The sequence below is a fragment of the Tenrec ecaudatus genome, chromosome 2 (assembly GCF_050624435.1).
Source record: "Tenrec ecaudatus isolate mTenEca1 chromosome 2, mTenEca1.hap1, whole genome shotgun sequence".
Classification (NCBI taxonomy): domain Eukaryota; kingdom Metazoa; phylum Chordata; class Mammalia; order Afrosoricida; family Tenrecidae; genus Tenrec; species Tenrec ecaudatus.
In genome coordinates, this window is record NC_134531.1 from 289754589 (window position 1) to 289778337 (window position 23749).

Below are 23749 nucleotides of genomic sequence, written 5' to 3' on the forward strand. Positions count from 1 at the left end.
AGGGACGAGGTTCACCGGGGTTCGGGAAGAAGAAACGAAGATGGAAAGCACAGGGAGGAAGTGGGATAGGTGATGCCACATTGAGGGAATTACAATAAATGAGTAAAAAACAGAATGTGTAGGAATCATGGAATATAAAACTGATGATGAGCATGGTAAACTTTCACTCAGTTCACAATTTTTAAAAAGTTTAAAAATAAAAACAAAGAAGGAGTAAAGGGAGATGGGGCACCCAGTATGGCTCAGCATCCTCTGCCAGCCAAGAAGCTCATGGGAGGTGAGGGAGACCGCTGGGTCTTAAATGGAGTTTCTACCAGTTTACATATTTACCTGATGCAGCAGTAGTCTGTGCACACTTAGATGATGTCTGAAGTCAGAGTACTTGTGCCTGGGAGGGATTCTTTCAGGCCCAGAGGGCAACTGAGCGCGAACTGACTAGTTTTGGAAAGAGTTCTTCCCAATCCAGGGGGAGCCAGAGACCCACCAAGGCATGGGGTGACAAGGGAGAGTTCATATGCCTTCTGTTTTATAACACACAATTAAGGAGGGACTAAGAATAGGGCCCACCCAATTCTGTTATAACTTACAGACTTTATCTTTGAAGGAAAACCCTGTTCCCACCCCCCCCAAGGTCACATTCATACTCACAAGGTCACATTCATACTCAACATGCCTGAGTTAGAGGACACAATTCTATCAAGGATGCTCTCCAACAAGAAACACACACATATAAGCATGCCCAGAGATCTATTTGCTAAACACTGTGTGGGATAAGAGGAGCTGTCGTGGTGTAATGAGTATGTATTGGGCTGTGATCCCAAGGTCAGCAGTTCAAAACCACCAGCCACTCCTCGGGTGGGACTTTCTACTCCTGTTCAGGGGTACAGTCTCAGAAACTCACAGGGGGCAGTTCTCCATTGTCCTATAGGATCACTATGGGGCCGCATCAACTCGTAGTGACGGCAGAGAGTTGGAGTCAGAGATAAGAAGAGTCCTGGTGGCCTCATAGATTATTCCTTTGCCTGCAGCTAACCACAAAGGAGGCACTTTCAAATGAACAGCCTCTCCATGGGAAAAAGATGAGGTTTTCTACTCCAGTAAAGATTTCCAATCTTGGAAGCCCACAGTCGGCGTTGTACTCTGTCCTATGAAGGGTCATTTGAATCATAGCTCAATGGCAGTGGAACGTTGAAAGCTAAACAAAACATAGTTCATATGGCAATAAAAAGAACAGATTAGAATCTTTACAGTTATTGCTTTATTGAATACGATTATAAATGGCTTTGGGCACAGACAAGTATATTAAGGAAATTTTCCCTTTTGGCACAAGACGGGACCACAAATGCTGGGTAATATGTTCTTTGACCTGAGTAAGGCAGATTGAATTTATTCAAAACAATTGATGTTAAATATTTCTGATAGAAGAATGAATGCAGCACACCAATCATTTTAGACACTCTGGACCCCTTCAGGCCTTATCTTCTACCCAGTGATATTTTCAGTTGTCAGATGCTGTTGAGTCTGTTCTGACTCATAATCACACGATGTTCAACAGAACGAAGCACTGCCTGGTCGTGCACCATCCTCCCGCTCGTTACGTTCGAGCACATTTGTAGTCACTGTGCAACCTTCTACTTACGGTCTTTCTCTTTATCACTGACCTTCTGCTTCACTGAGTGTGATTTCCTTTTCCAGGGATGGGTAGTTTCCTAATAACGTGTCCAAAGCACATGAGACAAACTCTCACCGTCCCCGCTTCGAAAGGGCTTGCATCTGGACTTCTTTCAATACAGAGTTGCTCGATAAAGAGACCTCTCCCCAAAGAACCCTGTGCTCAGAGATGGACACAATATCAAAAATGCTGTCCTTTCAGCATTCTTTGCCAGCACCAAAACTCAAATGCCTCCAATTCTCCTCGGATTTTCCTTGTTCATCGCTCAACTTCAACAGGCACAGGAGGTTGGAAATCCCATCGCTTGGGTCAGACAACTCCTAGTCCTGAATCTAATGTCCTTGCTCTTATACACTTTAAAGGGGTCTTGTGCAGCAGATTTACACTATGCTGGATCTAATTTGTTCTTCTTTTTTATGTATGAGAAAGAGCCTTAGATCAAGGAGTCGTTATACAGCAAGTAAGTATCCCAGCCCAGTCCACCTCAAGTCAACAAGTCCAACACGAGTTACCACTTGATTTCCTGATGGCTGTTTCCACAACGCATTAACTATGGATGCAAGCAAGATGCAAATCTTGGCAATCAAAGCATAGGCCCTTGGAACATAAAGAAAAATTAGATAGAGTCTCATTTTGAGAATGCATACGACAAGAAATCCCAGGGTTATTATATGCAAAGAACTCCATGAGATTTAAAATTACTTCCCTCCTTTGGTAATACAAGGGTAAATCAGAAAGTATTACTTCAAAATCATAGTGAGCTTTATTAAACAAAAACATATTGTTATGAGGTTATTGTTCCTTGACATGCCCTCCATCGATGTCTTTTCACTTCTGAAGACCGTATTTCCATTCCTCTAACCCTCTCCCCAGAGGATTTTGTACTCTTAGATCACACCCTATAAAAAATGCAGCTTGGTTTTCCTCAAAGGATTCAAATTCTGTGCCTTTGAAATATTCTTTGAGTTTAGGGAAATGAGAAGTCTGAAGGGACTAGCTAAGAGCTTCAGGTTGAATGGTGGAAGGTTCTCCTAGGAAAATTATCTTAGGATAATCCTTACTACTTGCAAAGAATGAGCGGGTGCACAGTCATGATGGGAGTCGGGGATTTTGATGATAGTCATGATGGGAGTGTGGGGGGTGGGGGGGATTTGATGGCCTTTTTCTCAGTAATGCTGTTTTCCACTTTCTTAAAACCCCTGAAGAAGGCCCTGAGATCATGCCGTATTCTTGAAGAAAATCTAACAAGATTACCCCTTTGGAATTCCCCTCGACAGTTGCCATAAAATTCTGAGCTGATATCTCTGCCTTGAATTTAACTGACTGAGCAGAGCATCTCAGAAACCACTCTTGGTTAGAAGTATTTTTTGAAGGCCCCTTAATGATTCCTAGACAAGTGTATTACTGAGAAAATTTGTATGTGGCCAACCCACTGCTTGAAGAGCTGGCTTTAAATATATTTTATTGGAATAAAACTATACATGTATGAATTTTCCAGAAGCAAATCATTTTATTTGACAAAAACTTAATGATTAAGTGGATAATTATGTACCAAACTCTTGAAGGCTATTTGTAAATTCTAACACCAAACAGGAAGGATACTTAGTATTAAAAATTTTATTCACAAAACCATGGCATAAATTCATATTTTGAAAGTGGAATAATTCTATAAATTCTGACTTAGTGGAAATATGCAAAACTACCCGAATATCATCTGGAACTAACCAAGAGTACTACTGTAAGTCCTTTTTATATTCAGTAGTCACTGAAATTCCTTCATCTGTTCACTAATTACAAATGGCTTAATTTTTACTTTTGAATTCTGTCTTGAAATAAAGTCAATTGCCATTTAAATATGCATTTTCACTTAAAATGTAGTTGTTCCGTATACTATGCATACTGTGTGTGTGTGTTATGTATGCATGCACACACCTAATTAGGTTGAGTGAGATTGATTTTTCTGTTACTCAATCCACTCATCTATCGGCCAGTCCCAGGGACAAGCATGTAGCTGGAAGCTCCCATGCTAGAAGCTCTTCAGCTGCTCACTAATGCTGATAAAGATGTGCTGTCTCATGTATCACCTTTTCTGAGGTTCACAAATGATTCTCAGGTTATCTGCCGGATTTCTTCCAAGCCTTTGCTTTTTTCAAGTGGAAACATTTGTTTCTGTTCCTTCCAACCCTGCTGCTCATCAGTTTCCATGGCTCTCCTCATTACCGCTCCGATTTGGTTATTTGGTCGATATGTGCCTATCATTCTTTCGAGAACTGGATCATCTCTTTTGCTGGCCATTAGCCGTCTACACATCTGTTCTCGACACTTGCTCTACACAGCTAGATGGTACTTCCAGGACGTATGCCGCTCTTCGTTTTTCTGCTATAATTCTCTACTTTCTCTGTTTTCTTGCTGGATTCTCATAACTAATGTGGGCCATGACCAATGTCTTGCGACTTATGTTCTTGAATTTCTTCCCGGTGCTGTCTCATTGCTTCTACTCACGTGTTGGGGCTGCGATTTGCTCCATGGGAGATTCTGATATATTGTCATGATGTCTCACTCTTTCAACACGAGCTATGCTGTCTTAATTGCGCGGCTCATTTATAAAGGGCTACCTGTTCCATTTCTTCAGCAACCAGACGCAGAACCAGAGAGATTAGCCCAGAGGTCGTGGCACAGGGGCTTGCGCCAAACCCCATCGTCGATCCAGGAATACCTATGCCGACTGGAAGAAATCCGTTCTGACTTACTCTTGTAGTTTTAGGTGAATCTTGAAGAATAAGCATGCGTTTCAAGGGCAGGTGCTTAGAGGGTAGAGTGCGGAGCTATGGAGCATAAAAAGCATAGGGATCTAGCAGCACAGGAGAACTGAACAATGGTAAAGGATTAAAAAGGGGGAGACCTACTCCACAAATATGTGAAGGGCAACTCAATGGTGGCATTCAACAAGGACGATGGTTGTGGTTCTGATTCTTTTTTTTTTTTTTACATTTTATTAGGGGCTCGTACAACTCTTATCACAATCCATACATATACATACATCAATTATATTAAAGCACATCCGTATATTCTTTGCCCTAATCATTTTCAAAGCATTTGCTCTCCTCTTAAGCCCTTTGCATCAGGTCCCTTTTTCCCCCTCCCTCCCCGCTCCCCCTCCCTCATGAGCCCTTGATAATTTATGGATTATTATTTTGTCATATCTTGTCCTATCCGGAGTCTCCCTTTCCCGCCTTCTCTGTCGTCCTTCTCCAAGGGAGGAGGTCACATGTGGATGCTTGTAATCAGTTCCCCCTTTCCAACCCACTCACCCTCCACTCTCCCAGTATCGCCCCTCACACCCCTGGTCCTGAAGGTATCATCCACCATGGACTCCCCGTGGTGGTTCTGATTCTTAATGGAACCTCTGGTAGAGAGTTGAGTAGGTAATTCGGTATGCAAAAAAGAAAGAAAGAAAGAAAGAAAGAAAGAAAGAAAGAAAGAAAGAAAGAAAGAAAGAAAGAAAGAGAGAAAGAAAGAAAGAAAGAAATATTATTATTCTTATTTTACAGACATCACCACTAGACCTAAGCCCCTCACTAAACTTAAGCCCCAAAGATGAATCACACCATCTTATTTGTTTGTTTGTTTTTCTTAGAACCAGTTGAAAACAGCTCCAATGTTCTTTAAGGGAAATAAAATAATAGAAGAAGCAAGCCATAGCGAGGTGTCCAGCAAAATGGCTCTAGCCATGACGTCCTGTATAATGTCAATAAGCGCCTTGGGGCAGGTTACTGGCATCCTGTTCGCTTGCACATTCGACTACTACCTGAACATCTTGCTGCAGGAAGTAGTTCACGCTTTCATCCACTTACCGCAGAGCTCCCAGCCTTTTAGAGCATTTCATGTCTTAATGCTGATTCGGGTTAAACTAACCAAACACAGTCCAGGGGAGCGTGTATGATGCTTGATACTAAATGCTCCCTTTTTCTCAGCTGGTCACACCAAAGTTGCTGCAGATAATCGACCGAAGAATGAGTTTACAGCTGTCGTTTCGGTACTCTATACTGAAAGGCTATGTCCAAGGTGAAGCAGACATCATGCCTATAATCAATCAGATCTCAAGTTCTAAACAGGTTAGACAGGTGAGGAAAATCTTAATTCTAAGAAAGGGGCTCCCTCCCAGACCTTTCATTGAGTGTCTCCCATCGCGTTATCTTTTTCCCTGTCTCATTTCTGAAAAGTTTCCCATCCTGTATACTTGTTTAAATGGATACTTTAGTTTTTTAAAAAATCCCACCCGTTGCACAAGTGGCGGGGGTGGAGGGTCCTCACTGAATAGTTTCCTCTTTTCTTGATGGGTTTGAGAAAGGGCAAGATGGTGTGGGGACACACTAAATACATTATACGATTTGGGAGAGATTATCCACAGAGTTCATGGTGATTGCCAAAAGTGTAATTGTGGAAGGGATAACTAAAAAGAGGTAGAAAACTCATTTTTCATGTATGAAAGACAATGGCTGGATGGGCCAGAGGGAGTTTTGTGGTCGAGTGAATTTTCTTAATACAGTTTTTCCACCCATGCCTCTGTCACTTCGCCAAATGATTGGAGAGGTCATTGAAAACAGAGCACGCACAGCACTAATAGAGGGGATTGGTCCATTTTACTGGCCACTCCCCTGGCTAAAAGGATGAGTCTCTCAGAAAGGGGTAAAACACTCAAGACCTTGGGAGAAAAGCCACCAGGACAGCACATTCTAGGCGTTGGAAGCAATGGAGGCCCAGAGCAGAAGCAATGGAGGCCCAGAGCAGAAGCAATGGAGGCCCAGAAGCAATGGAGGCCCAGAGCAAAAGCAATGGAGGCCCAGAGCAGAAGCACCAGAGGCTGGGGAAAGAAGCCCATGACGCAGAACACTGGAACAGAGCCCAGACTGAGACTATGAGGAAAAGCACTGGGCCCATTTCCCGGCCCACATAGGTAGAGGCCATGTGCCTGAGAGGCTGAGATCTAGAGAGAGACTAGGCTGCTGGCCAAAGAGAGGTATTATTGCTATGGGCCAATGACTGTATCCTTAATGTCTTCTGACCCTGATTTGTGGTAATCTGTTCACTCCCCAATAAACCCCCTTTACTGTGAATCAATAAAAACATAATCACCAGTTGCAGGCATAAGGTAATAGCCCACATTTCCAATGAGGGTAACCTTTCCTTTGCTCTCTTCTGTAGATGCTATTAAAGCAAGTCACAAGAAATTCAGGCCGTGCTATGAAAGAACTGGGTAAGTGCTTCAGTGTGATTCAGTTTCAGCGTGATTCTATCATGTTATCAGTCCTTCAGAAAGGCAATGGTGTTGGCAACTAAGCTGACCTTTGAGGGAACCGATACCCGGACAATAACACAACAATCTATGTGCTCTTGTCTTCTAGTGTGGGTGGGAATTGTATAATACTACCTCACCACACCTCTCTTGGCATTGTAGCAATATGAAGACCTTTTCAGTTATAAGAATTCCTGCTAGCCTGTCATGATCACGCATGCCATTACCCCCCATATGAAGTCTATTCTCTTCCAAATTCAGCATGCCCATGCCTTCCTGAGCCCCTGAAGGAAACATGGCGCCCTTCCACTCTCCCTGCCACAGAGCTGCTATCGTGCCATTCTACCTTGAAACAACTTACCACTGAATCAGGGTTGGTTCTTGGAGACCCTGTCGGTCTCAGAATAGCATCGAGCCACAAGCTTTCCAATAGCTCATTTTTCAGAAGGCTATTGCTAGATCTTTCTGCCAAGGCACATCTGAGTGGGCTGAATCTCCACCCTTTTGTTAATAGCTAAACCCACTGAACAGTTATTACTCCACCCAGGAAACCTGAGGCTGCCCTAGTCCTTATAGGGAGTTGCAACTGGAACCATACCTCACTGGCCTCTGTCAGGTTGCTAGAGGATTCCGCGTCCAAATATGGCAGTAGCATACTGTTCTTGAAGGCATCAAATTGAAGAGCATGCTCCTGGTGCGAAAAAAAAATACCCTGGGGGTAGGAGAGGCACACTGTTTGAACTTGATGTCATAGTCATGTTAGGGGAGTGATAAGGTAGAAAGTGAATCAGGAAAGAGGCCAGAAATAAGTCAAGGGGCATGATAGCCATGGTCCCTGTGTTCAGTACACAGGCTTCCCAGGGCAGAGATGGAGCACCACTGCTGCAGGCACCTGCATTGTGCTTCTCACAGGGAACAGGACAGGGAGAAAGCAGAGGCTTGATTGTTACGCTATACTTTGGCCTTGAGCATTTACCAAAGGCGTAACTGAGAGTGCTTTGCATCGAAGAATAACAGAGATGGATGGAGAATGGCGTCCCTTGTTGGGCCTGGGAATACATCACCTTACAGGAGCTAGAAAGGTGTTCAAAACCCCTCTGACCTAAACATCACTGTTCCTAAGAAAGGGAGGGGGAAAGAAGTAGTTGATTCTAGATGGTAGATAACAAAAGGTGACAGCAAGATAGGACTGCAGATGAAGTCAAACGGGGACACCCTACCATGGCAAATCATTCTGAAAGCAGATCCCCCACAGGCACTGCCAACAAAATGCCCATAATATAAAAAAGGGAGGAATCTAGGGTTTCCAGGCATCCAGATAAAATAGGCAAAAGCATGGTTGGACGAGCCATCCAGAAGAACAGGCTGAGTGAAACCACAGAATCAGAACAATAGCAGAGTAGAAAGATTCTGGCTCAAATGGAATAAGAAAACAAATCCTTCGCCCCAGACTTGAAGCCCGGAACAGCCTCCTTGTATTTGTGCAGGCAGATTCATGCTGAGGCTGGCTGTCCTCCATGGCTGGCCTGACTCAAGGAATGTGCCTTGCAGAATTCTGCAAACAGAGATTGGTGGTAGCATTCCAGTCTGGGAGAAGTACACAGCCTGATAGGAGGGGTGTATTCCATTGGGCTTCCTGTGGAAATCCTAGCTAATACCTTTGCTTCGTCTGAAATGATTTTATTATTTCCAGGCTACTTAGAGTATGATCATCCAGAAATCGCCATCACTATGAAAACAAAGGACCAAATTAACGTCATGCTCAACATCGCGAGAGAAATTGTGAAGGACTTCAGGTCAAAGGGAATTATTCAAAAGACTGACGGTTATGCAATTAACAGGGTAAGACAGATGTTTTCGAACATATGGTCGATCATGGTGTCAGTACCTACTTTTAGATCTTTCCAACAGAGGCCATCCTTGAGAGATGAGTCTCTAACTTAAAAACATTTTCTAAGGACAAGCTCCAACCCAAGAGTTTACTTTCTACAGACCCAGGGTTAGGTCTCTTCCCAGGCTAGTCAGGGAGAGATTGTCTCTTTCTCTGCTGAGATCCTAACCAAAGGGCTGGTGAATCTATTCTCAGCCACTTGTAGAGGGAGTTTCAATATATTCCTGGAAATTATCCAACTGACATTAAACTAACTTTTCCTAAGGGCTGTGATTTATAAAAATCATTGATCCATAAGGTTAGGGTTAGTTGTATTTCCTTACTCTAAATCATTTACATGATAGCATGACATGTAAAAAGATAGAAAGGTTTCCAACAGTTTCTATAAGACTCTAAATTGGGAATAGTTTAAAGGAGAAAACGATATAGCTTTTATACTTGTGAACGCGTATTTAAACTCTAAATAGTTGAACCTTGAAACTAGCAGTATAAAAATAACTAATGTAATATGACTATTGTGCTCTTTTTAATCATTTCATTGGGAGATCATACAACCCTTATCACAATCCATACATATGTACAAATGTGCTTGACACAATGGATGGATGGATGACTATTGTTATCTCCAAAAAACCTTATGTAATTCACTGATAAAGTGATCCTTCAAGAAAAACTGGTTGTAACAAATCAGCCCCCATTCAGTGTATTTGAGAAATGCTTAGTAGCCTGGTATAAGAAAGAGCATGCCTCCCCGAAATGATCACTGAAGACAAATGAGTGCATAAGTAAATGTGGTGAAAAAAGCTGATGGTGCTTGGCTATGAAAAGATATAGCGTCTGGGGTCTTAAACACTTGAAGGTAAACAAGCAGCCATCTAGCTTGGAAGCAACAAAGCCCACATGAAAGAAGCACACCAACCTGTGTGATCACTAGGTGTCAAAGCGATCAGGTATCTGGCATCAAAGAACAAATAATCATATCATTGTGGATAAGGGGTAGTGTGGAGTGGAGACCCAAAGCCCATCTGTAGGCAACTGGACATTCCCTTACGGAAGGATCGCGGGAGGAGACAAGCCTATCAGGGTGCAGTGTAGCAATAATGAGACACAACTTTCCTCTAGTTGCTAAATGCTTCCTCTCCCCTCACTATCATGATCCCAATTCTACCTTGAAAATCTGGCTAGACCAGAGGATGTACACTGGTACATATAGGAACTGGAAACACAGGGAATCCAGGACAGGTGACCCCTTCAGGACCAGTGCTGAGAGTGGTGATACGGGGAGGGTCAAGGTAGGATGGGGTAGAAACGGGGGACCAATTACAGGTATCTACATATAACCTCCCTGGGGGATGGACAGCAGAAAAGTTGGCGAAGGGAGATGTCACACAGTGTAAGATATGACTAAATAAAAATTTATAAATTACTAAAGGTTCATGAGGGAGGAGGAATAAATGAGGAGCTGATGCCAGGTGCTTATGTGGAGAGCAAATTTTTTAAGAATGATGAGGGTCATGAATGTACAAATGTGCTTTATACAATTGATGTATGTCTAGATTGTGATAAGGGTTGTATGAGCCCCCCAAAAATGATTTTTAAAGCATGCTTATTGGGATAAAATCATTTAGTCAGCATCTACAGCAAACACTGAATAGATGGTGAACTATTTGGAAGCATCCCAAGAGAGTCAGGAGCAGAAAAAGGATGACTCCTGTCACTCTGAGTATTGTATGAGAAACCTGGGAATGTGAATCAGGTCAAGGAGGAATTTCAGAGCTAGAGATTTCAGAAAGGAAGGATAGGAAATATATCTGTTGATTGATTGATTGATTACAAATATTAGGGAGTTAATAGAAGAGCCAACAGACAAATAAGAATCCAGTGGAGTGTTCTAAAACAAGATCAATATATAGAACCCTATTCCCAAATAAGAAATCATTCCATTCGCAACGGCAGTTAAACACTCCAATGATGGCTCTAACACAAAATAGGCAACACCTATGTGACAAGACTGGAAAAAACAATCATAAAAACCTGAATATGTGTCTTTGTAGGGCCTGCAAACGTATGCTTTATTGGGCCAGAGAGTAAACCTGTTAGCCATCGTGGCTACCTCATGCTGACCATGGACAAAGAACCTTACAAAACAAAAGAGAAAATCATGTGAAAGAGGCATTTCGCCGTTATGAAAAAGAAAAATGACAATAAGTAAAAAAGCTATTTATCATCTTTAGCAACCAATGAAATAAAAGCTGAAGCATTAGTAGACACCGTTTTTACCAGCCAGAACAGCAATAACGAGGCATGGGGGAGCTATAAAAGAAAACAAGCAAACAAACCAAAAAGCTTCTTCCTTGCCTTCTAGTCAATTCTGATCGAGGACAATGTGCCTTAGAAGGCGTACCCCAAGGGTGCTCCTTTTCCATCTCACATACTTCAGGCATGTTATCAGGAGAGACCAGTCCCTGGAGAGGAACACGGGCCTTGGTAGAGCAGAGAGTCAGAGGAAAAAGAGGGAGGCCCTCCAGGAGATGGGCAGACACAGTGGCTGCCATCCTGGGCTTGGAGATAGCCATTGTGAGGATGGCAACAATGGGGCAGGACAATGGTCCATCTGTTGTACCCAGGTTGCTATGACTTGAAGCTGATGTTACGGGTCCTACCAACCACCACAAGCCCTTGCTCACCGCCACATTGCTTGGCAGTTCAAATCCATAAGCAACTCCATGGGCAAGAGATGGAGTTGCCTGCTCCTCTAAAGGTTTACATTCTTGGAAACCCTATATAAATGCACCGTGAGTCAGAACTGGCTCACTGATAGCGGGTTAACAACAATAAGGACTACTTTGAAAAGGAGATCCACAAGAATCTATGCCACACTTTAATAATGACTGCTGCCTTAGCAAGCACGCAAAGGATTCAGAGAGGGTGAAGCGAGCCTTAGCTGTTCTTCTTTTCTTAAAGTATATGTTTTAAGAACACATTTCTTAGAACTACTATAGCTAAGAATTTTCCAGGTTCGGTGTTATTTGCATCAAATTTCTCCACTCTAACAATTTTATTTTGTTAAATATTTTGTTAAAAGATAACTAAATTTCCCCTTTTTTAATTCTCCTTTTTCAAAAATAAATCATTTTAATGGGGGCTTGTACAACTCTTATCACAATCTACACATACTTCATTGTGGCAAGCACTTTCGTACACTTGTTTCCCTCATCATTCTCAAACCATTTGCTTTCTACTTGAGCCCTTGGTATCAGCTCCTCATTTTTCCCCCTCCCTCCACGCTGCCCCATCCTCCATGAGCCCTTGATAATTTATGAATTATTATTATTTGGTCAACTCTTATACAATGCAACATCTCCCTTCACCTACTTCTCCACTGTCCGTCCCCCAGGAAGGAGGTTATATGTAGATTCTTATAATTGGTTCCCCCTTTCTACCCTCTCCCCTCCACCCTCCTGGTATCACCACTCTCACCACTGGTTCATGTGTCCTGGAGTCCCTGTGTTTCCAGTTCCCACCTGTACCAGTGTACATCCTCCAGTCCAGCCGAATTTGTAAGATAGAATTGGGATCATGATAGTGGAGGGGGGAGAGGAGACATTCAAGAATTAGAGGAAAACTGTATGTTCTAACAATTTGGCAGGCTGAGATGCTCACCTTCCTGGCACGATCGCTGAAGACAATGGGTGCACAAGCAAAGGTGGTGAAGAAAGCTGATGGTACCCAGCTATCAAAAGATATAGGACCTGGGGTCCTATAGGGTTTAAGATAAACAAGCAGCCATCTAACTGAGAGACAACAAAGCCCACATGGAAGAAGCACACCAGCATCAAAGACCAAAAAAATCATAGCATTGGGAATGAGATGGAATGCAGAGTAGGGACCCAGAACCCATCTGTGGGCAATTAGACATCCCTTTGCAGAAGGGCCGTGGGGAGGAGATGAGCCAGTCAGGGTACAGTGTAACAACGAGCCTTAGCTATTGATTCTACATTTTTCACAATATTTCAAACCCTTACTTAGACATGCTCTTGTGTATCACTCGTGTAATTCACATGCTGCTGCGAAGGAGATTGTGTGGTGATCTATCAGAATAGTACAGCAGGTTATGCGCTGACTTCAGAACTAAGTCCAAAAGTTAGTGCTTTGCACCCACCTACACACTCCTTAGAAGTCAAGGAGCAACCTTGAACCCCTACGGAGCATAGTTCTAATCAGCAAATACAGGGTGGCCCTGAGTTTAAATCCATGGGGAAGCAACTAGCACCAAGGTAGCCTCCCACGCCATTGAGTCCATTCCGACTACAGGACTATAGGACAAAGGAGGACTGCCCCTGGGGTGTCCAGCTTGTAAGTCTTGAAGAAAGAACGCTTCCTCCTTCTCCAGAGGCTGATGGTTCTGAACTGCTAACCCTGTGATTACCAGCCCAACTTGTAACCCACTAGGCAACGTGGCTCCTTGCCATGCCTCCAGGTTGCCATCATTCCCCTGGGGCGTCCAAAACAACATCTTTAAGACACCGATGGTCCGGCTTGCCCTTCTGGGGCTTATTTCTGTGTGCCTTACATGAATAAGAAGCTCACTAGGCAAGGATGGTGAGACATCACCTTACATACTTGGGACGTGTTGTCAGGAGAGACCAGTCCCTGGAGAAGGACCTCCTGCTTAGTAAAGGGACAGCAGAAAAGAAGAAGATCCTCGGGGGGATGGATGGACACTGGCTGCACCAATTGGCTCTAAGCATTAGGAAGAATCATGAGGATGGCCCTGGAGCAGGCAGAGTTTCTTTCTGTTGTTCAGCAGGTCACTCTAGGTTGACCCTGACTTGATGGGAACCAACAACAGGGTCCCTATGGTCATTAGGAGAGACCCTTCCCTAAAAAAAAATTTTTTTTAATGACATCATGCTTGGCAAAATAGAAGGTCAGCCAAAAAGAAAGAAGACCCTCCACAGCTGGATTGGCACAGTGGCTGCACCAATGGGCTCTGACAACAGGCTCCAACAGTGTCTGCAACAATGGGCTCAAACACACCCGATGTCACGGCGGCTCAGGGCAGGGCAACATTTCATGCTGCTGCTCCCAAGGCCCCTGATGTGGGGCCCGCTCAAGGGCACCTAACAACAACAACAACAACACAATCAAAGCACAGGTATTGATCATTAGTCTGTCCTCGTTTAATGTTGACTGTACCATTTAATGGCGCACTCTACAGTTCTCCTTCTATTTTTGAAAAAGACCTCTGCAATGCGACATCTTCACTGAAGAAAAACTTCAAACATTTCAAAGAAAATTGTCAGAAGAACTTGCTGAAAATTATATAGGGAGGGGCCTAATAAAATCATTTTTTAAAACTTTATTTATTTGGGCCTCTCAACATCCCTGTGACTTAGGGACTATGGTTGTCCTAATTCTAAGGAAGAGGAGAGGTTCAGAATGATTTAGATACCTACTCAAGGTTAGAACGCCAGGAAGTTTGGGAACAGCCTTCTAATCCAGGCATTCTGATGTCAGAACTCAGGGTCAAAACGCCAATGCTCTAAAGAACCAGACTATCCAAACCCACAAATAGGCAGAGATAGTAGAAAGTCACCAAATAAACACTAAGAACTTTAGAGTTAGAAACCCAAGACCAATGCACTTGATTGTGATGCAAGTTTACCCTGTAGGAAATAAAATTCAAGAGCATAGCAGTGCAATTTGGAACAGCTCGCATAGCAATGATGGGAAAAACAACCTTTTTCCCCCAGATGAGCGATAATTTTAACAAGCGCCATTTATGAAGAAGACTGTCTCTCTCCTTGTACTCTGTGGAGCCTGTCTTACAAATGGATTGTATTTGTGTGGATCGGGTTATGGACTCCAGTCTATTCCCTGGCTCTATTTGCCAATCACATGCTTTTAATTATGAAACCTGGTAACAAGCCTTCATATTTGGTCATGTGTATCCTCCAGCTTTGTTCTCTTCGTTCAGAATATTTCGAACATGTTGGCACTTGGTGTTAGTCAATAAATTCTAGAATCAGTTTGTCAATTTCCACTACACGATTCACTGGAGCTTCTGTGGGATTGCATTCAGCCTATAGACATCCATGTGGGGAAGAGAAAATAATAGTGACAACTTTCTAACGTTGATTCAACCTAGTAACATAGCCTCCCTGAATTTAATGAGGGTTTAATTTTGTCTCAACAATTGTCGTTTTCTTTGTGGACTTCTTGCGCCTACATCGTTCATAAATTGGGATCCTTAGTTCATATCACGCATTAAAAAATCATTCCGGATGGTTTGTATACATAATAATAAATTATAAAATAATGACATGACAATTAGAACATTGAATATATTGAGGTAGGCAAAGCTTTCTCAAAGAGGACAGATGATTGCAGTTGAATAATACTAAAGTCAGAAATCTTCATTTAAAAAAAATAAATGATTAGAAAGATAATCTGCAAAAAGGGAGAATTTGCAAAAATAAGTATGCCTAATAAAGGATTGATATTCAGAATACATAAAATCTTTTATAGAGCAATAAAAATGAGAGCTAAAACTCATTTTTTTTAATGGGCAAAGATATAAATAGGCACTTCGTAATGATAATATTCAAGTGGCTGATAAACAAAAGAAAAGGTGCCAAATGCCATTGTCATTCTTTTCACGAAAACACAGCCTATGACCCAGCTATTAGACCTCATGCTACATCCCAAACTGTACTCATACTAACCCCAAACTGAGACACTTCAAATGTCTGTCTATAGTCGTTGTTGTTAGGTGCCATCCAGTCCGTTCTGACCCATTGCGACCATAGGCACAACAGAATGAAACCCTGCCCTGTCCTGCGCCAGCCTCACAATTGTTCCCATGCCTGAGCCATTGTTGCAGCCACTGTGTCAGTCCATCTCCTTGAGGCCCTTCCTCCTTGTCACTGCCCCTCCGCTTTACCAAGCATGGTGTCCTTCTCCAGGGACTGGTCTCTCCTGGCACTATGTTCAAAGTATGTATGATGAAGTCTCTCAATCCTTGCCTCTAAGGAGCACTCTGGCTGTACTTCTTCCAAGACAGATCAGTTTGTCCTATGAGCAGTCCATGGTATCTTCACCATTCTTCTCCAGCTCCACAATTCAAATGCATCAATTCTTCTTTGGTCTACAGAATTTCAATGTACCTGTGGTATATTCACACAGCATAATACTATTCAAAAATTAAAATGGATACGCTTTTGCTCTCTGGAACACTGTAGCCTAATCTCAGAAATGCGATAGTCCAAATATAAACAAGCACATGTCCTTTGATTCCATTCATACAAAGTTATAACCCAGATAAAACCAAACTATACTCATAGAAATCAGGGCAGTTTGGGGATAAGAGGAGTGACTGAAAGGAAACACCATAGAGGCTTCGGGGGTGAGCTGATGATTTAATCTCCTGATCTGGGTGGTGGTTACACAATGTTTTCACTTTGGGAATGTTCTGTGGCTCAATATTTGTACAACCGGTGTGGATGTGCTTTTCAATTTATACCCCAAACACTTTCTTTAAAAAGTTTAATCTGTGACTTCAGAATTAGGATAATAGAAGGTGATAGAAAATAAACGCTGTAAGAGAAGAGAGATTGGTATCTGTGGAAGAACAGAAATCTCAGAGCAGCAAGAACAGGAAAAGGTGCATGGTCATTCTGGTTGTAAGTAATCTATGAACAGCAGTTTGGTTTATCTCCTTTCTTATTTTTTTTTATTTCAGTTAATCACGGCCCGAAAAAGAGAGATGCTTGATTTTCAACCAAAGATCAGGTCTCTTACTCTTGAAGAAGCAGTGAAAAATATTCCGTGGCTAGATAAAAACCGACATCACATAAGCTTCTTTCTGGTAATATTTTTATTTCCCAGCAATATCATCTGGAATGCTACCCCAACTGGTCTTTAAAAAAAAACAAAAACGTTCAACCAGATGCTGTTCAGTTTTAAATTATTCAAATAATTATTTTTGCCCCTTTTTATCCATTTTCTGTAGGATAAAAATCAAAATCTCTTTGAGAAATATGGAGAGTCTTTCCATTATCTGTCTTCAATCTGATTCTTGACTTTTTTTATTAAATACTTTCATTGGGAGTTCCTACATCTCTTACCACAATCCTTACCTGTATCCATTGTATCAAGCACATTTGTACATATGTTGCCATCACCATTTTCAGAATATTTTCTTTCTACTTGAGCCCTTGATCCAGTTCCTCATTTCCCCCCTCCCTCCCCCTCCTTCTCTCCCTCATGAGCCCTTGATAAATTATAGATTATAATTTTCATATCTTACATTATCCTCTGTCACCCTTCACCCACTTTTCTGTTGTTTGTCCCCCTAGGAGGGGGTTATATGTTGATCCTTGTGATCGATTCCCCTTTTCTCCCCTACCTTACCCTTATCCTCCTGGTATCTCTATTCTCAATGTTGGCCCTGAGGGGTTTATCTGTCCTGGACTCCCTGTGTTGTGGGCTCTTATCTGTAGTAGTGTGCATGTTCTGGTCTAGTCCAATTGGTCTGACTCTTGACTTTTATCTTCTGTCTCCCATTCATCCTATACCCTTTGACCTTTAAGTATAAGGAGCCACATCTGGTGCCCCAGGCATTTTATATTGCTTTCTGATCCCGTTCTTGTGTGTATGCTATTGACTATCCTTGAAACACCCTTTCTTCTCACACATCCATACCCTCCAACTTGCCCTGTGTATTGCACCTGTGGAAACATGTTTGCCATGCCTTTGAAGCGTTTATCGACACCTTTTCGTTCTTTCGTGTAACCAGGATTTGTTGCACTATGTGCCTTGTTTCTGATCCGCATGCTGCGATCCATGAGGTTTTTGAAGGCTAGTCTTCAAAAGAATATTGCCAGCCCGTCTGTCCTTGTCTATCTTAGTCTGGAAGCTCCAGGGAAACCAGTTCAGCAGTGTCATAGCAACATTCAAGCCTCCACTGATGGATGGGTGATGACGATGCATGAAGGTCATTGGCTGTGACGTGAAGCCAGGCTTTAATCACTGGGGTGGAGCAAACAGGTCCTCGGCTGCTAACGGAAAGGATGGCAGTTGGAGGCCACCCAGAAGCACCTTGGAACCAAAAGCCTGAAGATCTAGTTCCATGGAAACCCTTAAGGAGGCCAGTTCTACTCTGACACATATGTGTTTGATATGACTCAGAATCAACTTGATAGCAACCAATGATGGCATTTTTATTCATAGATGCTTTCTTTCTTGAATCGTATAAATATCCCATTTGATATTTACTGCTCATAATTCCCCTTTTCTCTTAATTTTACTACTGACATGATTTAGAAGATCTTGAGTGATATTTACTTTTAAAATGTAGAAACCCTTGGGAAGAAAAAAAAGGAAACATCAGCATCCCCAACCACTGAAAAAAAATATTATTTATACTCACATAATTGCTGTTTGTTTGTGTGTTTTAAGCAACGAGCCTTGGTCGTAACATTTGATTGTGGAAATGATATATTTGAAGAAGGTGAAGCTCCAAAAGGAATCTATATAGTTATTTCTGGCATGGTAAAGGTAAGACAGATTTAATTTAAAATGTACTCATGAACGTTAGTTTGAACTCTATAAAAGTGAGAATTGATTATTCATTCTATAGAATGTCGGCTACAGTTCAAATGGCAATTTTCCCCTTCAGAGAAAATGGGAAAGACCACCCACCTACCTTTTGAGTCATCCTTTTGCATGATAACATATGATAAGGATCATATTTTAAGATGGAAAATAGCACTTTTATATATGTTGGTCTGATTTCGAGATTTATGCATTCTAAGAGGGTAGAGGGTTTTATTTATTAATTTTTATTTTAATATGTCATTTTATTGGGGACTCTTACAACTCTTATAACAAACCATACGTACATCAGTTGTGTTGAGCACATTCGTACACATGTTGCCATCAGCATTTTCGAAATATTTTCTTTCTATTTGAGCCCTTGGTATCAGCTCCTCTTTTTCCCTCCATCCTCCACCCTCTCACCCTCATGGACCCCTGATAAATTATTAATTATCATTATTTTCATATCTTTTACCACATGCTGTCTTCCTTCGCCCACATTACTGTTGTTCATCCCCCTAAGGAGAGGGTGGAATTATACATTGGTCATGGTAGTCTGTTCCCCGTTTCTCCCCATTCTTCCCACACCTTCACCCTATCCTCCTGGTATTGCTACTTGCATTGCTGTTCCTGGATTTATCTGTCCTGATTCCATGCTACGAAAGCTCTTATCTGGACCAATGTACATGCTCCAGTCGGATTTGTAAGGCAGAACTGGGATCATGGTAGTGAGGGGGAGGAAGCATTAAAGACCTAGAGGAATGTGTGTTCTGTCCTTGCTTTGCTGCACCCTGTCTGCCCCATTCTTTCCTTGTGACTCTTCTGTGAAGGAATGTCCAATTATCTACAGTTGAGCTTTAGGTCTCTACTCCGACCCTCAACATTTGCATCTATAGCTTTGTTTGTCTTGGGTCTTCTGATGCTTGATACATTATCCCATTGACATATCGTGATCACACGGGCTGGTGTATTGCTTTCATGTGGGCTTTGTTGCTTCCCTGCTAGATGGCTTTGTTTAACTTCAAGCCTATTAGACCCCAGATGCTATATCTTTTAATAGCCAGAACTACCAGATTTCTTCACCACATATGTTTATGTACTGAGTTAGTTTATTGTGCCAACCTGGCTGATAAACACATGTGGGATTAATTGAAGGACGGAGAGATAAATGGCTCAGTAAGTCTCACCTTTCTAGTTCTTGGGTCTCTTGCTTTGTGGTGGTAGTACCAGGGTGCAGCTGCCTTAGCAGTGCCCTGCTTCAGCTTGCAAGGCTGACTTCCTGCAAGACATCCCTGAAGAGAAGTCACATGGACCTACCCCAATGCAGCCCTGGGTGCTGGAGCAGCCATGTGGAGACCCCTGCCAGTGCTGAGATGCTTACATTCTCAGTGACTTGGCTTTCCGCCTGCAGTCAGCATGGTTGTGTTTTTTGTGTGTGTGAGATGGAGGAGGACTTTGTGTTGGACATATGGGTTAATGTTGGACTTGTGGGCTTGGGCAGCACTGGGTTGGGATGTCTTCTTGCTGTGCACTTGACCTTTATGTAAAATTTTCTCATATATAAATTTCTGTGGATTTGTTTCGCTAATGTACCCAGACTAACACACATGTGCCCATTTTGACTTCAGGGATCCTACTGGAAAGGTGAGCATCACAGCATGTCACATTATTAGAACAAAGTGTTCTTACATTGAGGGAGTACTTGAGTAGAGACCCAATGCCCATCTGCTACCTTAATATTTAACATTTAAACATATGTACTATCGTTATAAATGAAAATATTTGCATATATGCATGTCTATATTTATACCTATATAAATTTATTTTGCCTCCTAGTTCGTTCCTCTATTTCAGAGGTTCTCAACTTTCCTAACGCCGTGACCCTTTCATACAGTTCCTCATGTGGTGGTGACCACCCCAACCACAAAATTATTTTTGTTGCTACTTCGTAACTGTAATTTTACTACTTTTATGAATCAGGAGACCCCTGTGAAAGGGTCATTCGACCACCAAAGGACTCATGACCCACAGGTTGAGAACCACTGCTCTATTTCTTTTCACTTGTTTACTTTCCTCCTGTTCCACTCTCATGTTGCACCTTCATTCAACTCTCAGTACGTTCTCTCAGTAACATTGCACTTGATCAAACCCCATCAGGCATTCTCTGCCCTCCTCACCATCCATTCTAGGTCTCTTATTGTTCCCTTGACCCTGGGTTTGGTGGCTCCCCACTCTCTTTCTCCCACAGATATATTAGGGCATTCTAGAGTGTTTTTCTTCCATCTCAAAAAAAATGCTTCCTTTCTCATTACTAATTTAATATAAAAAGGAATAAACAGTCAATAAATATTTTTGAGAATATGTATATATTAGAAATTTCAAAAAAAAGAAATTTCAAAACCCAAAGAAAAAAGGGCAATAGCATCATTTTATTAAGATAAGTCAACTGATGTATATGTTTGTTTCTTTCCTTGTTCCCATGCAGCTTCACAGAGCAAAGCTGGGTTTAGCTAATGACTGTGGCTCAGAAGAGAAGGATTTTCAGATATCCCATTCAGACTATGTGATCAGTGGGGATATAATAGGAGAGCTAGACAGCTTGGTGAATAAACCCATGAAATATTCTGCTACCTGCAAAACTGTCGTGGAGGTCAGAAGATAACACTATCATTTCTTGTTAAGCATTTTGCTTTAAATGTATGGCTGCTTCTGTACTTAATATACATGTGCTTAGTGTGTACTACAGTCTACCGACAATTTCTTAAAATGAAAAAGATGAAAAGTTGTTATAGAATTATACTCATCCAGTAAAATCTCTTGGCACCATGGGTGGTGTAATGAACTATATCTAAGGAAGGATTTAAATGGAGTGAGGGGCCTGGGAATATGAGCTTTTTGTGGGGAAATTATGTTGAATGTGTGAGTTATCAAAGCCATCATCCAAAAGGTAAGCAAGAGGGAAAAAATCAGAGTCCAAGGAACAGTAAAGTGGATGAACATGTCAAACTTGACTGAAGGGTAAAATTCTCAAAGTCCCAGGGCTGTCAGATAACAGATCCCTTTGGCACCTCGTAATCACCCAGGCTGGTGTGCTTCTTCCATGTGGGCTTTGTTACTTCTCAGCTAATTGGCCGGTTATTTACCTCCAAGCCTTTAAGACCCAAGACACTATATGTTTTGATAGCCAGGCACCATCAACTTTCTTCACCACATTTACTTATGCACCCATTTGTCTTCAGTGATTGTGTTGGAAAGGTGAGCATCATGGAATGCCAGTTTAATAGAACAACGTATTCTTGCATTGAGGGAGTACTTGAGTAAAGGCTCAATGTCCATCTGCTACCTCAGCACTAAACCTGTAATTATATGCACATTATCTATTTCCCCATCCTCATATATAAAAATATTTACATATATATGCCTTTATTTAGACCCTTTGCCTCCTAGCTCTTTTTTCTATTTCCCTTTACTTTCCTCTTGTTCCACTATCATGCTCAGCCTTCATTTGAGTTACAGTAATTCCTCTCAGTTACATTACCCTTGATGATGTCCTACCAGGCCTCCTACACCCTCCTCACCACCAATTTGGATCACTTGTTGTTCCCTTGTCCCTGGGTTTGTTAACACCACTTCCTTTCCCCCTACTTCCCCTTCTCCCATGTTCCCCCCGGAACTGTCAGTCCCATTGTTTTCTCCTCCAGATTGTTCATCCAGTCTACCTTATTTAGACAGACCTGCGGAATAATAACATGCACATAAACAAGACAGAGCAAAACCAAGCAACCAAAGAAAACAGAACTATAATAACAAAAAGCCAATGACAAACAAAACAAAGAAAAAACATAACACAACAACAACCAATAAAGAAAAGCTTGTAGTTAGGTCAAGAACTGTAGGTTGGTCTTTAGGGGTGTTTGCCAGTTGAGTTTGATGGGATGCCAAGCCCTAGCCCCAAAGTCTATTATTTCCTAAGGACTTCGTTTCTCTGTTCCCCCTGCTGTTATGTTTCACGCCCTTAGTGTTTTGCCTCGGTGTGGTATGATCAGATCGGATGGAATTCCCACACTGTGTCTCCAGTGTTGTCCCCTGTAGGGCCATGGGTCAGTGAGGGATGTCGTGTCTCATAGTGGGGCTGGCCATATGGTCTTCCCTGAGGATTGCTGCTCTGAGCAGGAATATAGTAGTCAAGACTTGGTGGGCCAAACAACGCCTTTCTGGCCGATTTTCTCAATGGAATGCACCATTTGATTTCTTGACCACTATTGCATGGGTACTGATTGTGGAGGATCTAAATAAAATTAAATCCTTGACAACTTCAATCTTTTATCTCTTCATCATGGTGTTGGTTATTGGTCCAATTGTGGAGAATTTTGTGTTGCCGTTGTTGTTTTCATTGAAGTATATTCCATCCTGAAGCCTCTAGTCTTCAAGCTTCTTCAGCAAGTACTTCAAGTCTTATTCATTTTCAGTAAGCAAGGTGGTGTCATCTGCATATCACAGGTTGTTAATGAGTCTTCCTCTAATCCTGATGCTGTGATGTCCGTCATATAGTCCAATTTTGGGGATTATTTACTCACCATACACATTGAATTAAGTGTTGAGGAGCAAGGATGTTACTTTGAGGACTGAGGTGTCCCTGGCCCAAACCATGGTCTTATCATTTGCTTCAATGCATGTGAAAATTAGACATCAATAAGGAAGACTGAAGAAAAAGTGATGCATATGAACTATGGAGCTGGGGAAGAGTACTGACAGTATGATGGATGCCAAAAGGACAAGCATCTGTCATGGAACAAAAGAAATCGCAAGTCTTCATCTCATGTTCTTTGGACATGTTATCAGGAGTGGTTAATCCCTGGAAAAAGACATCATGCTAGGTAAAGTGGAGGGACAGAAAAAAAGAGCTAGGTCCATGGCCAAATGCATTGGACCCAGTGGCTACAACAATGGACTTTCAAGCATAAGATCCGTTGTGAGGGTACACGGGACACGGCAGGGTTCTGTTCTGTTGTACACAGTGTTCTGTTCTGTTGTACACAGAGTTCTCTTCTGTTATACAATGGGAGGCACCTAATCACCACCACAACAAAGGTGTTTAGTGCTCTAAAATAATGTATTTTTAGAAGTACTTACATCCTTCATCTAAAAATTTTAATCATGTAGTTTTATTTTTAGATCAGATGCTGTAAAAATAGTATGGAAACCCTTAAAGGAGTTTTGAAATTCAATAGATGTTAAAGACACACAAATGTTTCCGAATATAGAGATTTTATTAGGTTTCTAGGCCTGA

General features: G+C 42.0%; 1 protein-coding gene across 1 annotated transcript in view; it reads left to right on the forward strand.

The window, feature by feature from the left end:
- SLC9C1 (solute carrier family 9 member C1) overlaps positions 1-23749 on the forward strand; it is a 145467-nt gene that overhangs the window by 72691 nt on the left and 49027 nt on the right. Inside the window, exons 18-23 of the mRNA XM_075542956.1 lie at positions 5647-5796; positions 6878-6929; positions 8662-8810; positions 16604-16729; positions 18322-18420; positions 20945-21109. Of these exons, the coding sequence (XP_075399071.1) occupies positions 5647-5796; positions 6878-6929; positions 8662-8810; positions 16604-16729; positions 18322-18420; positions 20945-21109 (741 nt within the window). The remainder of the gene's footprint in view (positions 1-5646; positions 5797-6877; positions 6930-8661; positions 8811-16603; positions 16730-18321; positions 18421-20944; positions 21110-23749) is intronic.